The 16,795-nt window shown below is 43.7% G+C and overlaps 1 protein-coding gene across 9 annotated transcripts in view; it reads right to left on the minus strand.

The window, feature by feature from the left end:
* Positions 1 to 10,390: 10,390 nt before the first annotated feature.
* The window catches only part of SEPTIN6 (septin 6), a 170,751-nt gene continuing 164,346 nt past the window's right edge, over positions 10,391 to 16,795 (minus strand). For 3 of the 9 annotated variants that reach the window (XM_085608061.1, XM_085608063.1, XM_085608066.1), the window contains one exon: positions 10,391 to 11,323. In XM_085608061.1, the coding sequence (XP_085464187.1) occupies positions 11,314 to 11,323 (10 nt within the window). In that variant the 3' untranslated portion in view covers positions 10,391 to 11,313. Of the gene's footprint in view, positions 15,390 to 16,795 lie in introns of all 9 variants that reach the window. The other 6 variants (XM_085608062.1, XM_085608065.1, XM_085608067.1 and 3 more) reach the window with 3 other exon arrangements.

The raw sequence follows: 16,795 nt of genomic DNA on the forward strand, positions 1-16,795 counted from the left end.
CTAGAAATGTGGGCCTGTTGGATGTGTAAATATAGTCTGAAATCCCACAGAGTTGCTGGGAGCACTCTTGGTTGGAGAGTCAAGTCCTCCAAGAAATCTTTGATAACAGGAATTAAAATAAATGCAGGTTGTCTGTTTTGTGAAAAGGCTGCCAAATATTACTTGCAAATGAACGCATACAAATGTGTTAGCCAAGCCAACTTCCATAATGACAAGGTATATTTATGATATTGTTTTGAGGCCTGAAAAGGTTTAACTCCTATTGCAACCCAATAGTTTCCACTTTGCTATATTAAATCCTCGCTTAATGGATATCACATTTCTGCAACAATGTGCATACCCGGTTTAGGAAGCTATTAAGTAATCAACTGTTAGAATCTCAGGTGCCATATCATGAGATTCATTAAATGTGAATTTGGTTGTGAAGGTTAGCACAAGTTTGTTTAGCAAGTCTGTCTGATTTGATAACCTGCTAAAAGATTTACTGACAGTTCCAACAGTAGACAATATCACCACAACAATTACAAGCGGCAGGTAAAATAAAATAGTATCTGAAGCTCTTTAAAACTTGCATACTTCTGCCATGCAGACCCCAAAATGGAACAATGATGGAAACAAAGATCAATTACATTGTCCAATTTTCTGTGTTTATTTTTATATTCCAAAATGCTCATGTACTTTCATATTCTAATTGTTACAGCCTCAGCCAATGTGTTTCCTTCCCCCACAGGACTTCATGTCATTGCAAATCTAATGAGAATGGTCCATCAAATTTCTTGAGGGAAGCAAATTGAACCCTCCTTGTCTTTCCAATCCCAGAGTCGGATTCCTCAATGAGAAATTTCAAATTGCATGTTATGGACCTAGACCTCATATCCAGGAATAGGCCAATCCCATCCCGGACACCTGGATCCATGTCCTACATCAAAAGCGGGACCCTCCGCACGTAAATGCCACAAGAAATAGCACACAGCATGTAATACAAGAGCATTTTGGAATATAAAAAAACGGGGAAACACACAAGACAATATCATGGCTGCTTGTTATGGGAAAGGATAATGGGCCATATGTAGGAATCGCTTTTGCGATCGCAAACACTGCGATTCGCAAGAATCTGGGTGTTTGCGATCCCAAAACTGACTGTACCTATGTAGGAAAGGTGTCCGCTGCTCTAAAAAGCGAATCGCTAATTTAGCGATTAGCATTTTTGCGTATCGCAGATTCTGCGAATTATTTTGCGTAATCGCAGTCTGCGTTCCATCATTTGCGGAAATCGCTATTACCGACCTCGCAAATTGCGAATTCGCAAAATTAGATGTAGGAAAAAAATTGCCAATCCTGGAAATTCGCTTTTTTGCACTTCAATTACCACCAACTCTGAGCAGGTGGTAACCAAGTGCAACCTATTTAAACAGGCCTACAATGCCACTGGGACTTCCAACCATGGCTGGCCTCTACGTGATAGCCAGGAGGCTGCGAATCAGGGATGCCACGCAGAGAAGGAGACGCCAGGAAAGGATCTACAGAGCACGCATCACCCTCTTCCAACTGACTGAGGAGATCCATGTGAACTACAGGCTGCACCCACACAGCATCCTGGATTTAATAGGGGAGCTGACACCCATACTTGAACACCCCACACGCAGGGCACACACCATTCCCACCCATGTGCAGGTGCTGTGCTCATTGCACCTCCTGGCATCAGGGAGTTTTCAGGGGGTCATTGCCACAGCAGGAGGTGTTTCGCAAAGTGCACTTTCGCGCTTCCTCCACGCTTTCCTGGATGCAATGGTACAGAGGCTGCATCACCACATACAATTTCCTAGCACACCACAGGCACTGGATCAGACCAAGCAGGAATTCTACCAAATTGCCCAATTCCCCCATGTCATTGGCTGCATAGATGGGACGGATGTATGACGTTACAACGCATGCTGTTACAACGAAAGTTTTACAACGCGAGTGCATTGACAACGCAGGACATTACAACGCAAGTCTTTACATCGACTTGCACTAGATGGCATGCTAACATTAAAAAAGTAATTTACTATTCCAACTCCAGTCCACGTAACAGTAGGGAAGGTGTTGGGATAGTAAACTACACTATTTTTAATGTTAGCACGCCATCTAGTGCAAGTCGATGTAAAGACTTGCGTTGTAATGTCCTGCGTTGTCAATGCACTCGCGTTGTAACAGTTTCGTTGTAATGGTAGTGCGTTGTAAAAGTTGCGTTGTAAACGTTGTTCCCCAGATGGGACCCATGTCGCAATCTCACCCCATCACAGAATGAGTATGTTTTCCGCAACAGGAAGTCACATCATTCCCTGAACATCCAGGTAGTGTGCAATGCCCAACATATCACAGATATTGTGGCCAAATACCCAGGAAGCACACACGACTCATTCATGTTCCACCACTGTGCATTACATCGCAGACTCTCAAATGGCGAATTTGGAGAGGGCTACCTGCTAGGTAAATGCATGCCATTCAGACACAGAACCAGTAGAGTGATGCAGTGGCAGGACAGTATTGAACATGAATCTGCTTATACCCTGCAGGTGACAGGGCGTATGCTGTACGAGACTACATCCTCACACCGTACCTGAATCCAGCAACTGCAGGTGGGATGAGGTACAACAGCGCACACAGAGCTACACGCTGTGCCATTGAGAGGACCTTTGGAATCCTAAAGAGCCGTTTCCGATGCCTCCATAAGAGTGGAGGTGCACGACAGTACAGCCCTGAGACATGTTGCAAAATAGTGGTTGCCTGTGCAATGCTACACAACATCCCTACCAAAAAAGGAACCCCAGTGGACCTGACAGACTCTGAATCATCAGATGAGGATGGACCAGCTCCACATCGCGGCCTGGCAGGTGGGGCTGGTGCGGCTGCCGGACGCATGAGACGGGATGAGATCACACAAAACTACTTCTAAGTGAGTAATGAGGACACAATGCCACTGTATGGTGTTTTACAGGGATGTTTATTTCCTTATCTTCAGGAATGAATGTATCTTACATTGTGACTTCACAATTCGTGCTTGCACATGTTTCTGTCACAGTGCAATAACTGACATCAGCCACTGAGTCATTATGGACTGTGTTGCGTCACACATGGCCATTAGTCCCTGGTGTCTCTTCACCTCCTACGTGCACGGCCTGTTGAGCCTCGCTGTGTCTGCGCTGTGCCCTCCCTGGAGTCATCATCCACTCTGCCCTGACGTGCACTCCGGCGTCTGTCCTGCGGAATTGGGGGAGTGATGCTGCTCCTGCTTGACTGTTCATTGGTGTCCATTGCTTGACTGTTCATTGGTGTCCATTGCACTAAGTGTGTCTATGCCACCTGTGGCAGTTGCGCGCATCTGGTCCACCGCATGTGTAACCTGCACCAGGACACTGCCAACGTCCTGGCAGCAGTGGGCCATCTCGCGCTGCATGCTCACACATCTTCTGGCCAGCAGGGATGTGGCGGTTGACTGCTCTGGTGTATAAGTCCAGCCGTGTGTGTAGGTGATGTCTCCCTGCGCCGGGCTGCCCTGTCCCTCACGATCTCCCTGCATAGTCCCTCCAATGCACCAGTCATGGCCATTACACCTGCGCACAACTCGGTCATATTGTGGTTGCGTGCAGCCAGTTGCCGCTGGATTGACCGTATCCCCTTTACTTGCAGGCGCTGTTTGAGCATGCTGCCCTCAAGGCCGGAGAACACCGTGTCCTCTTCGCCAGGAGCAGTGCTGGTGGACGGCCGTGCCCTGCGTCTCATCCCTCTCCCTACTCTGGAGTGTTCAGGGGACTGTGTTTGCTGCTGTCCTGCACGCTGCCTGTGCACTGGCTGTTGCTCTTCTGCTGTGCCTGCGCCTCCAACAGTGGAAGTGGTGTAACAATGTTGCGCCGCCTGCATGGTGCAGCGTCTGCAGTTCCGCCTTCGCCCTGCTCCTCCTGCCCTGCCTCGTCCTCCATCTCAGCTGTTTCCTCACATTCATCCTCAATTTCCTGTGTTGGTGGTGGTGCTGTGGATTGAATGGCACACATTAGTTCTGTGTCCTGTCTAGCATTTGTAATGCATTATATTTCACACAATAAATTCACATGGGTACAATCAGTGTTTTTCACTATCTGCATGATGGAGTCCTCCCTATTCCACCTGGCTGTGTCTCTCTGGCACAGTTATCAGTGCATGTGACTACATCTCCCATAATGCATTTCTGGGTGTGCTGTTTGACATGTACTGGAGTTGCAGTCAGGTAGCCTTTTGGGGTGTGTGAGTGGGTCGGGGATGTATCAAGGTTTTTTTGCATGCATGTTACCTTGTCTGGTGTCTGTGTGTTCGGAGCTGTCCAGGTCAGCCACTCCACTCACACTCTCAGGCTACAGTGTGCCCTCCACCAGCTCCTCCAGGGGCATCGGTTGTGTTGCAGTGGAAGGCCCCCACCGTTTTTTTTGGCCTCTGCAAGTCTTGTGGCCACCCTCTCCTTTGACCTTTGCCACATGTCATACCACCGTTTTCGGAAGTCTTCGACTGTGCGGTGTGTGCCACCAATGGCATTCACTTTTTCTTGGATGTCACTCCATATTTTGCGCTTTCTGGCCTCTGGCACATGTAGGGAACTTTTCCCAAACAGGAGATCATGGCTGGTGACAACCTCCTGGGTGAGGACCTCCAGCTCCCTGTCGCTGAATTTATGCTTTCTTTTCCTTGCTGGTTCTTCATGCTGCTGCTCTGGCCCCTGGGAATCCATTTGGCTTGCTCTCAGTAGCTGAGCACAACTGTTCTCCTCTCCACACAGGCTCTCACACAGCTGCTGGCAATCAGGTGCAGCATGGGCAGTCACACTTCCTGGGTGTGATGTCATCATTCTGCACCTGAATTGCAGATTCCCGGATTTGCGATTCCTTATTTGCGATTTCGCAATTAAGGAATCGCTATTTGGGTAATCGCAAAATAAATCTGCGATTTTTTGGGAATCGCAAAATCTTAGCGAAAAAATACCTACATCGGAATTTGCGATTCCGAAATTGCGATTCGCCAAAAATTGCAATTTCAGAATCGCAAATTCTGTTCTACCTACATATTGCCCAATGTTACTTACCCAGTAAGCATATGTTTTTGGCAAGTAGAGCTGTAAATTCACATGCCATCTAAGGTTGGGTCCAGATGTTTGCACTTTGTTTTTCTACGAAGTCTTTTCCAGTCACAAGGTAGGTGACTCCTCTTTTCAGTGATAGTGCGCATGGGCATCGACTCCATTGTTAAATTGTTTTCCCGCAGAGGGTGAGAATGGAGCGATAGTAAAGAATAGAGATGTCCATGCGTATGTATGTAAACTAAAGAGAGAACTGTTGTAGCTACAGGTACCCGGGAAGGTGGCTGTCGCATGTGAATCTACAGCTCTATATGCCAAGAACAGATGCTTACTGGGTAACATTATCTGTTCAAGGCATGTGAACTGTAGATCACATGCTGTGCATAGACTATATAGCAGTATCCTCCCAAAGCGGTAGCATTCCTGTAGCTGTTGGAGTTGTCTGAAACACTGTTTTACGTACTGCTTGACCCACATTGGCTTGTAGTCTCGCTAACACATCTACACAATAGTGTTTGGTGAATGTGTGCGGTGTAGACCATGTTGCAACTTTGCAAATGTCAACTATGGGAATGTTTCCCAAGAAAGCCATAGTGGCCCCTAACTTGCTAGTGGAAAGTTCCCCTAGGGGGCAAAGTTAGAGTCCTCTTTGCTTTTGCATAGCAAGTTCCCACTCGTGTATATGCTGCCCACCTCCAGATATCCTGGGCTAAGTGGGACAGTTGGAGAGTGTGTCCATCCCCTGTTTTTGTATGTACTTCATTGCTGTCATGTTGTCTGTACGCACCAAGACAGCTTTGCCTTCCAGGTGAGTCTGAAACACCTTGAGAGCTAGAAAGATTGCAAGCAACTTTAAATGATTGATATAGTGCAACTTTTGCTGTTGGCTCCACAGGCCTTGCACTGTGTTGTTGTTAAAGATGAGCTCCCCAGTGAGGGACGCGTCCGCTGTTAGTACTATCTGTGGAAGCGGATCTATGAAGGGCCGTCCTATTGATACATTTTGTGTGTTCCACTACTGCAGAGAGCGAGGAGTACAGCCACTTACCAAAACTAGATCGGTTAATAGACCCTGTGACTGGTTCCACTGACTGGCTAAGCATTCTTGAAGTGGACGCAGGTGCAGCCTGGCATTGGGGGGCGATCATGATGCAAGATGCCATCATTCCCAGCAGTTGCATATAAACCAGAGCTGGAAGCAAATGATTGGGTTGAAACTGCAGAACTAAAGCCTGAATATTGCGAATTCTGGCTACGTTAGGAAACACCAGAGCTTTTTGAGTATATAGAGCGGCTCCTACATAGTCCTGAGTATTGGCTGGTTGGAGATGTGATTTTACCACATTGAACCCTAGTTGATGTAGTAACTGAATTGTTATGAAGGTGTGCTGAAGACATTGCTGGTACCTGCTGGCTTTGATGAGCCAGTCGTCCAAGTCTGGGAAGAGACAGATGCTTTGTCTTCTCAGGTGAGCAGCTACTACCGCCAGACACAGTGAAGACTCTGGGGGCAGTGGTGACTCCGAACGGGAGTACATTGAACTGGAAGTGTTGACCTACTAACACAAATCTTAGGAATTTGCGATGAGCGGGTGGATTGGAATATGGAAATAGGTGTCTATTAAGTCTAGAGTAGACAGAAAGTCGCCTTTCTGCAGAAGCGGTAGCACTTTACCATGTGGAAATGATCTGACTGTATTTAAAGATTGAGTTCTCGGAGATCTAATATTGATCGGAGAGAACCATCTTTTTTGGGCATTAGGAAGTAAAAAGAGAACACGCCCGACCCGTGATGTTGTGGTGGTACGGGCTCTATAGCCCCTTTTAGAAGGGGCTCTATAGCCCCTCTTGTTTGAGGAGGTGTAGGTGGATCTGGTGAAAGTTTGTGTGCCATTGGGGGAATGTGTAGAGGAATGTTGGTGAACTCCAGGCAGTAACCAGAATGGATAATTTGTAGTACCCACTTGTCTGTAATTGACTGCCAGATTGGTAGGAAATCTGAAAGTCTTCCTCTAACAGGTGTAGGCAAGTCACTGTTTTGTATTGGAGGGTGAGGTGCGTGTGTTTGAACCTCTACCCCTGCCGTTGCCGCCTCTGTAACCCCCTTCTTAAGCAACCCTTAGAGGCAGAGGGTTGTTTATTGCCCTTGTAGGTGGAGTTGGTCTCCGAGGATGTATTTTTGGAGCCTCCGCAGTAGAAAGAGTGCCGGAAGGAACCACGGGCTTGTGTTGACTGAAGGGCTCCCATGGATTTGGCCACTTCAGTGTCTTTCTACATCTTTTCCAGTGAAGAGTCTACCACTGGGCCAAAGAGGTGTTCCTTATCAAAGGGTGTGTTTAATATGGAGGTTTGAACCCAGATATGCGGAGCCAGGCATGTCTCCTTAAAAGGACACTGACGTTTTCAGCTTTAGCAGCAGTCTGCAGCATCTAGGGAGCACCTGATTGCATTGTTTGAAGTAAGTTGTCCCTCACGCACCAGGTCTTGCGCTTTAGATCTATTGCTCCATCTCGTCCCAGTGTACACAGTTGTATCGTGCTAGCAACACCCGAGTGTTAGAGATGCGCCAGAGGTTTGCTGCCTGAGAGGCCACCCTTTTCCCCGATTCATCAATAAGCTAAGCTTGGATTCTTTGTCTGTGGGTGGAGCATCTCCTGTAGTTTGGGAGTTGGGTCTTTTTCGTGCGTTGGACACAACCAGGGAGTCCAATGGTAATTGTCCACTTACATAGACTGGGTCAGATGGTGCTGGCTTGTATTTCTTATCTACTCCAGGGTTAAGAATACGAGCCCTGATGGGGTCATTGAAGATGTCATCTACATGCCTTATCATCCCTTTGAGGATGGGAAGTGTGTGTGATGACTTTTGTGTGCTGCTAAGTGTTCCAAAGAGGAAATCCTCTTCTAGGGATTCTTTGTGCAGCTGCACCCCATGGTAGTTGGCAGTTCTACCTAGTAATTCAATGTAGCCTACACTGTCATCCGGTGGAGAGGGTTTGGTAGGGTACAAGTCGGGATCATTGTCTGTGGGCGAATTAGTATTGTAGTCGTTCCATGGGTCAGTAGGTACTGGTTGATGATAATCATCCCCATCCCGGTTGTCAGGTGACTGTGGTGGGGAATGCTCAGGTGAAATTGGTTGAAAATGAGGGGAAGGATGTGATGGAATAGGAAGAGGAAGAGGGGGAAGGGTTAGTTCCAACACTTCTCTTCTTCAAAGGAATGTGATATTCCTCTTCTGTATCAGTCTTTCTTTTTAAAGTCACTTTGGTGGTGATGTGTCCAGTCTTTGGATGAATGTATAACGCCTTCTGTTTCAGGTCCGGTTTGTCGATAGGAGCGTCGAAATGTGATTTTGGCACATCTGACGGTTTCGGCACCTAATGTTTCGCTGCCAGAGTCTTAGGCGTTGATGTCTTCAGATTTGAAGTGTGTTTTGGTGCTGAATGGTGAGGGTCAGAGCCGGACTTTTGTTTCAACCCCGAAGGTTTCAGCTAGGAGATCGATTTGGAGTGAGGCTTTTCGGAGCTGGAAGGCTTTCTTGTAGGCTTCGGTGCCGAGTCAGAAGGCGGGGCGTCGGAAGCATGGTCTTGGTGCCAACCGGGGCCCGAGGGCGCGGGTTGGACCGGAGCCTCCTTTTTGCGTGGAGGTGGATCTTGGGACGAGGGAGGGTCTGTACTCACAGTACGTTGTCCATGCGGGATCTCTTCATCTTGGTCGGAGCCGTGCTCTGAAATGGAGATTGGTTCCTGCTCCTCCCCGGTTCCCATGGCATACCCGGCCTCTTTGACCGATTGTTGGCCAAAGATGTCCGGAAAGGAGCTTGTGTGCTGGCTCTCTATATCACGACGTCAAGCCAGATGGTCACGAAGTGTTTCCTTGGAGCGGAAAGACTGACACGCGTCGCAGTCCTGTTCTCCGTTTTCCACGAGCTTTCCAATCGAAAGCTAGTTTTAATAAGTAAATACGATCCACGAAGAACGGGAGCCGCGATCGGAAACAATACCGTCTAGTATGAGTGTCTTGCGCAACGAGGGAAACCGAAGGAACGGTGTCGAACCGGAGTGCAGTGATTCACATCCGAACCCGATAGCAGAAGAAACAAACTAACAATGGAGTCGATGCCCAGGTACACTATCACCGAAAGGAGGAGTCACCTACCTCTTGACTGGAAAAAAGACTTCTTTGAAGAAAAACTAAGTGCAAACATCCAGACCCAACACTAGATGGCAGGCCCATGCACAGCATGTGAGCTACAGTTCACATGCCTTGAACATCGTGCTTTTGGCATAAAGAGGATGTAAAGGGGGAAAAGCCCTGAAACATTCTAGCCACATACAATTCCTAATGACTGGTTCTCTGGGTAGCGCGAGGCATAACTTTATTTGTGTTGCAAAATAATCTCTGTGTAGGAGGTCCCAACTTAGAAACAGTTTGCTGATAACACTTATTTTCATCTTTCATTGATGTCTCGTTGGGATTTTTGCTCCACAGGTCTACAAAGTCCACCATCTGCAGATGTTCTACCAGATCAATGCAATAAATGTATATAACATTTTTATCATGTTGGTTATGTGTATCAAGATCATTTCATGGTCTAATTGTTTTTGAAAAGCCTTGAACATAATAGTCAACTGTTGGCTCCTACAGATGTTATTGAGCTGCCTTTACTGACCACTGTTAAATCTGCCTTGTGTGCCCCCCCCTTCCCAATGCAGTCTCAGGTGAATCTGTTGTAATTGTTAATTGTAGCTGAGGATCTGCCCAGTCAAAATGGCTTGTTCCACAACTAACGTCTGTGCTGCACCCTGGGTGACATCAACACTAAATCTACCTAGGCCACAATAAATCTACCTAGGCAACACTAATTCCACCTTGGCCAACACTAAATCCAGCTTAACTATGTTTGATTTTGACTATTGTGATGAATGGTTCCATTGGACCCAACATTCCCCTTTAAACTTAAATAAGTTTCAACATTGGAAACAGAATTAAGTAGCACATTGATGAGGTAGCGTTTCTACATAGCCTAAATTGTTCATAACATCCAAGTTTGGGAAACTTGAACAACTGTTGTGGAGACTGTCAATTTAACACAGATAACGCATAGAAAAATATGGTAAATATGGGAAGAAAATGTGTTGAAGGATACTTCAACCCTTTAAAAATTAAACTGGGACACCAGTCTAAAAGGTTTAAGCTGTACTGGTTGAAAGAAGTTATTTTCCATTTGGCCGCGATTCATGTATGACACTTAATGGAAGAGAAGCCCAAAGACTGCCGATAACACGTCAGAGACAAGACCTGGATTTTTAGTTGTTTTATTGAAAATGTACAGAAAGGTAGTAAGCTAGACAGTGCTAGTTCTTTCACGTTCATCATGTAAATATATATTCAGCATCCTCATCCATACATTTGTAAAAAGGAAGAAATGAAGATAGAACAAATACAAAGTTTGGAAAACATGCAGTGAACGTTCAAGTTAGAACAGGACAAGCAAAAAAAGGTTTAAACAGTCTTAAAATGTATTAAAGGGACACCACACCACTTACATGGTATTTTATAGGCTTTATAATAGGCGCTTAAGCTAGCTTTATGGCTTTTGGGAGTTATAATCATAGCTGGGGCCTATTTTAGAACCAAGAGATGCCTTGAGATTAAAACGGCTTTGCATTTTAGGTTTAAAATCTCTGGAATGAGGTCTATGAGCATTGTTGCGGGGTTTCATTTATTCTTTCATGTAGGAAACTGGATGCAGAAAATAGGTTCAACTAAATATGCATTGTTCATATTTTAAAATAATAATAAATAACTGGTACAAGTAGCCTTAATACTGCACTGGACACCTAGAAATTCTCCCAATTCCCACACAACATTTATTTGGCAATCGGATTAGGGAGAAAGGGAACACCCAGTCAATGAAGGTTTTTTTTTTTTAAATTGCTTACGGAGTCTCATTTTGATGCTGAAATGTTACTTCTGCACACTGTACACATGTGGGGTTAGAAATGGGCGGCAGAGAGAGAGAGTAAATTACTCCCAGTGGTTTGTGTGGCTTGTTATAAAACGGTACTAGACATCTCAATTTAAAATACCATGCAAGTCGCACAAAAACTTCTCTCCAAAACATTAACACTGAAGATGTTCCCAGAAACAAAATAGGACTCCCTAACTCTTCTACAATTGGCAGTCTTCTCCTTCAGACACAGTACTGCTGGTGGGGACAGATTAAAAGAAGCTAGAGAGAAAGAAAGAAAGAAAACATGACATTATCAAAGGGAGAAAGCAGCATGAAGTAAAAGAAAGACCACAGTGACAACAGTAAACAAGATGACACACACAGCCACACATTACTTTGATACAATGACAAAGGCTGCAGGATGTGTCGGGAAACCACACAAGTTGTAATATTTTAAAATGTTTTTAATAGCTTTGCCTGACCAGAGCATCAACTCAAATTCCAGGAAAGCAGTAAGTGAAAGCAGACTCTCCAAGCATTGCCCATTAGAATAAGGCACACTCCGACTACTGGTTATTTGCACCAATGTTTCACAACTTATGAATAAAAAAAAAAAAAATCAATACAATAAGCCTACAGAATCAGGAATGATTTCTTTCCATCAGAGAAAATAGTTAATTATGTGTTTTTACAAGCTATTGGGGGGGAAACCAGTATTACCGAGAGGAAAAACAAACACACCATATTCAATAATTTAAGCAACAACTTGATTTTAATTGTGGGCTACTGTAGGAAGTCCAAATCTTATTATAAAAATCTTATCGAATTAGAGGAAGTATGAGTTACAGAAATGTAAAGCACTACCCTTCGATGATTATAGGAAAGAAGAAAAATCAATGACGCTTATTAATAGGTGTTAAAGACTAAATGTTAATAAACAATTGGACTTTCAGACTTGACTTCAATCCAGTTCTAAAATGGACTGCATTGGTCTGTATGAAAGTATTACTACACCCATGCTCAGAACATTAAGTTGGCTTTCCATAGAGGGGCGTGCATATAGAAAACAGCCTGCTTAGTCCACAAACGTATCCACTGAGAAAGATCATACTCCAATATGGAAACCGAAAATATTGGATAACCTCAGTATCTATACATTATGGGGTTAAACTTCGGTTTAACAGATAAACGCAGGGTCAACCAACCATTTTGCAGCTGTGCACCTAGGATCTGCAAGTCAGTGCCTTCCTTTATCTGTATCATCCCCAACACTTTTTTGGTCAAAAGCAACCAAAAAAATACTTTCATCATTTCTCTTTTCTTGCTCTTGAAGCTGCTTCCTTTCCCACAACGATATATTTATAACCGTGTATAACTGTTCTACTTTTATTTCTACAGTTATTTGTAACTTTGTTGAATGTGTGTTACTAGTTCCAAATTTTAATGGACTGATCCTTCTCTGTAAAGAGATCTGTTGCCCTTTCAGGACTTGCGCATGCTTTATAAAACCTCAGGATTCATAAATATGCCCACTGGAGTGCTACCGTATTGAGTCTGACTTATCTGAGAAGATGAAAAGGTCTACATTTCATCTTGTATGTTAGTTCCCCTTTCTCCGCAATGAACTAGAGTAGGCAGGTGTGTAGTGTGCCATTAAACATCTCCAGCACCCTTGAGGTTTGTTGTGTGAGAACCACCTGCACGGTTATCAAACCCAGATACACCCTGACCAGTAGGAAGCAATGGTGAAAGCACAGAACTGGTGAAATGTAAAATACACTTTCAGCGACATACAAAGCAATAATGTCATGTAGATTGTATTAATGTAGAATGCGGCCAATAAGCCTGTCTTTCAAAAGTCACAATGCTCTACACTTTTTAAAAATGATAGTGTTTAAGAGGAGTAAACGGGTTTCCTAGTTCAAATTGTCCCCAACATACATTCAGGGAAGAGCCTGTTTGCATTAATACAGTTAGATGAAAGCACTCCAGATTAATGGCATCGCTAGTACTAGCCCTTAATGAATAGGGTGTGATGCGAAGAAGTAGCTTCTATAGGAATAATAGCTTACATAGGATATAGAATAAGACGATGTGAGCAACTTGCTCTTAAAACTAATTTTAGTGCTGGAGGGTTATGAAGGAGGAGACTGCTCAACTTAAGAATATGCAGGAGTAGGCTGGTAGGTCACCAATGGACCGAAAGGAAAGACCTTCCACATGCTATCAGAGGCCTGTGAGGACACTCTTTGCTGGTCAGTGGGTCTGTGCCAGGAGGTCTGGAAGGAATGGTTCTCATTGCAACTTTGATGAAGATCAGCCTCCAACGCGATGAACTTGCTAAAGTACTAAAAATTAATTTACTACAGAAATAATAATGGTAAAACAATCTGCATTTGGATGCATTTACAATATAAACATTCTTTCAGCTTTCTAGACGTTCACTGTGGTTGGAGCCAAGCATCAGGTGCAGAGACTGCGATCTTCATGAACAAGTCTTCGAACTTCAAATGCGACATTTCAGTTCTTTACTCGTACTATTGCAGCTCAAAATCCTAATACATATGGGCTACTAGAAACATTTAAGGACTCGTTTTATTTTTCAGTGCACCCTGTAAAGAACTCAAAGTGTCTGTTATTCCCACAGAAATTATCTACAACTCTTGAAGATTGAAGGGTCAAGGAAATATGAAAATGGCTAAGTGTTAAAAACCTTCATCGGAAAGGGACTGTGCAGAGGTGATCACACAATACGTCCTGCACCTAAACTAGACTACTATTGTTTGTGAGATATGAATTTGTGACCATGGACAACCTACAATGCCAGGTTGACGTTGTGCCACTGTTTGCCACAAAATCTTATTTTTGCATCAGGAAACATCAGATTATCAGTGCTACATTTCAGATAAGAACAATAATCTTACTTGCGGACTACGCACTTGTTTGCCAAGCAGCGTGCCTACAAGTCGAGTCTGAAAAACGTCACGCGTGGGAGAATGAGTGAGGGCTCTAGCCTAACCCATAACTTCACTAGGACCACGTTGTCTTAAATTTCTCATATAAATACGTTGAAGATGCACTAACATTTTGCCAGCAAAAAATGCACACAACACTAAATTTCACATTACTTCTCTGAAAAATACTGACAGTCTAAGTAACACATTTGTTTAAAAAGCAAAGACCTTCATTTTTGCAGTGCCTGTGATGGTGATTAGCTTCTGTATACAGGTTTTCAAAGTGAGTTAATTATATGACGACACAGCTTTAAGCATCCTAGTTACAAGCAGATCAAGCCCAGTGGCGAAAATGTTGGCATAGGGTTTGCTTTTCTAAGCTCAGGGCTATAATGCCATTGGAAACCGGCTGTGAATATCAACCTCCCACAAGCTAGCATTACATGAAGGTCTGTCCCATCACACTGTATCAAAGGAGCTATTTATTCAGTGCACAGCCACGGATTACTGAAAAGAAAATGCAAAAAAATTTAAAGTTACCAACAGGACATCATCTGATAAAGCTAAGAACAATCACATCAAAAATGATGAGATGTAGGAAGTACAGTTTTACCTTAACTAGGATTCTAGCAAGAAAGGCAAAAGAGTTCTCCTAGGACATGCATAAAGAAAAAAGGTCTGAAACGTTGTAAAAAATGTATAACTAGCTTGACGTGTTTATTTCTACATATCTTGCTGTAAAACTTTCCTGTATTGCTCTAAAACAATTTTATACAAAAATACTGGGTAACCAAAAAAAAAAAAGGAAATTAAACTATACAAACAATTTAAATGTCCGGTTAGCAGTTAAAATAGTCTATACTCAGTTCTTCACAGGAACACGTTTCCATTATAAAGTCATGATATGGAAAGTCATTCCACGGGTTTCTGACAACAGTTTTGTTAACACAAATTTAAAACCTTGTTAAAAATCTTTTTGTTTGAGGAAAAAAAAAACTTTTCAGCACGTAAAGAGCTCTAATTATTACAGCTGTATGAAATGTACTCAGTCCATGGAATGAAAAAGCTGACAACATGCAGCAATGAAACAAATACCAGCACCGTCTTCAGGCCAATAGTGGTAAACTTTGGCTAAAAGCATACTACTCCTGTGGGGGGAAAAAACATGCTAAAAACAACATATGTTTAGCCACTCTTGTCAGTTCCAAATAGGTTATTGCTTGTTTCTTCACAAAGGAACAGCCATTTCTGATGCCTCGGGTGATTTACAAATAATGAAAACAGGGCAGGGGAGGTGGGCAAGACTGGCAGGCAGCATAATGGTGTGGGGGCACAACAAGCCAATGTGGGAACATTCATTTCCAAAGGAAGGGTTCTACAGGAAACCCGAACTGAAAAATGAAAAAAAGGTGGATTCATGTTATTATGGATTAATTAAAACATGGTCTCCAACATATGATTAAATGAAAGCGATCCCAAATTTGTTATGGGTGAACATAAATGAACATGCAAGATCCTGACATGCACCCACACGGACACAAACAGCAGTGGAATCGATTGAGCACACGACTTTCACATTACAAAGTTAAAGTCAGTTACCACATGGAAGTGTGTGCTATATGTGCTGTCCTCTTATCCTATTCTATTAATATTAGCTGAATCTGAAAGAGTTCTACCTGCGATATCTCTAAACCTCTTTTCCACATTGCTTTATAAGGAGAGTTTCATATACAAGTCTTATCTACTCCCTTTCGGCTACCCTCGAACTCTTCTTTGATGCTCCTGGATTGTTCTCAGTAGTCTTCCAGATATAACTTTGCTTAGGGGGCCCAACGGCACACATTTCAGTGCCCAATATTAGTTTTACACCAAATTGGACAACCAACACTTCACAGGGGGCATCATTTCCGGACTGATGATGATAATTTCACGAGTCACAGGTTGGACAGAACTTAGACAGGTTATTTTCCATAACTAAAACCACTGCCCTGGGGAGTCACACTCATATGGCCTAACCCAAGTTTAGACTAACTAGTCTCGCTCTCTACAATCAGCGCTAATATTCTGAAATGTCTTTCCTTAATTTAAATCTTCATAGGGTGAATGTTTTCCTCCTCAGAGCTCCCTTGAACACCTTTCACCCAGATGGAAAACAAAAGTGAGTCTGGAGTCATTGTCTTGCACCAAGGGCTTCAGGAAAGGTAGACACACCTGATGCCGAAAACAAAAGACTTACAAATTGTGTTTTTATATCATTCCAGACCCCACAATGGCAGGAGCGTGCACAACATGCAAGTCTACAATAGACATAAGCTGGAAACATTAGGATCTATATAAAGCGGAGAGACCCCAATAGGAGAGGACATAAGCAGGCAGCTACATCCAGCAGGATACAGGTGTTCCTGAAGGCCAAAGGGGGTGCTAAGTAACAGGGACAAGATTATGTTTTGGTACAAAGCCTACTGCAAGAGGTTTCTAAGTGCTTGCGATTTAGTGGCATAACTAAGATTAATCCTACTCAAATTTAGTAAGGCGCTGAAGACACACCTCCTTAAAGATCACTACATCATGATACAGTACCAGTCAACTTTCACTTTTTTTTGGGACGGTTAACTATCACCGACTGACTGTCTTTGCCTTAGAACCGGACACAGCACTCTACTGCCTTCCAGTTAGTGACGCGCTATATACATACTAGATACAGTGCTCACTGCCCGCCTTTATAGGTAGCAATCCAGATTGGAGATAAGCATTCTGTTTTGGTAGGGTCATTAGGTGATCAGGCAGGTGCGCAAGT

This window comes from Triturus cristatus, chromosome 5_2, assembly GCF_964204655.1.
Source record: "Triturus cristatus chromosome 5_2, aTriCri1.1, whole genome shotgun sequence".
NCBI classification, from domain to species: Eukaryota; Metazoa; Chordata; class Amphibia; order Caudata; family Salamandridae; genus Triturus; species Triturus cristatus.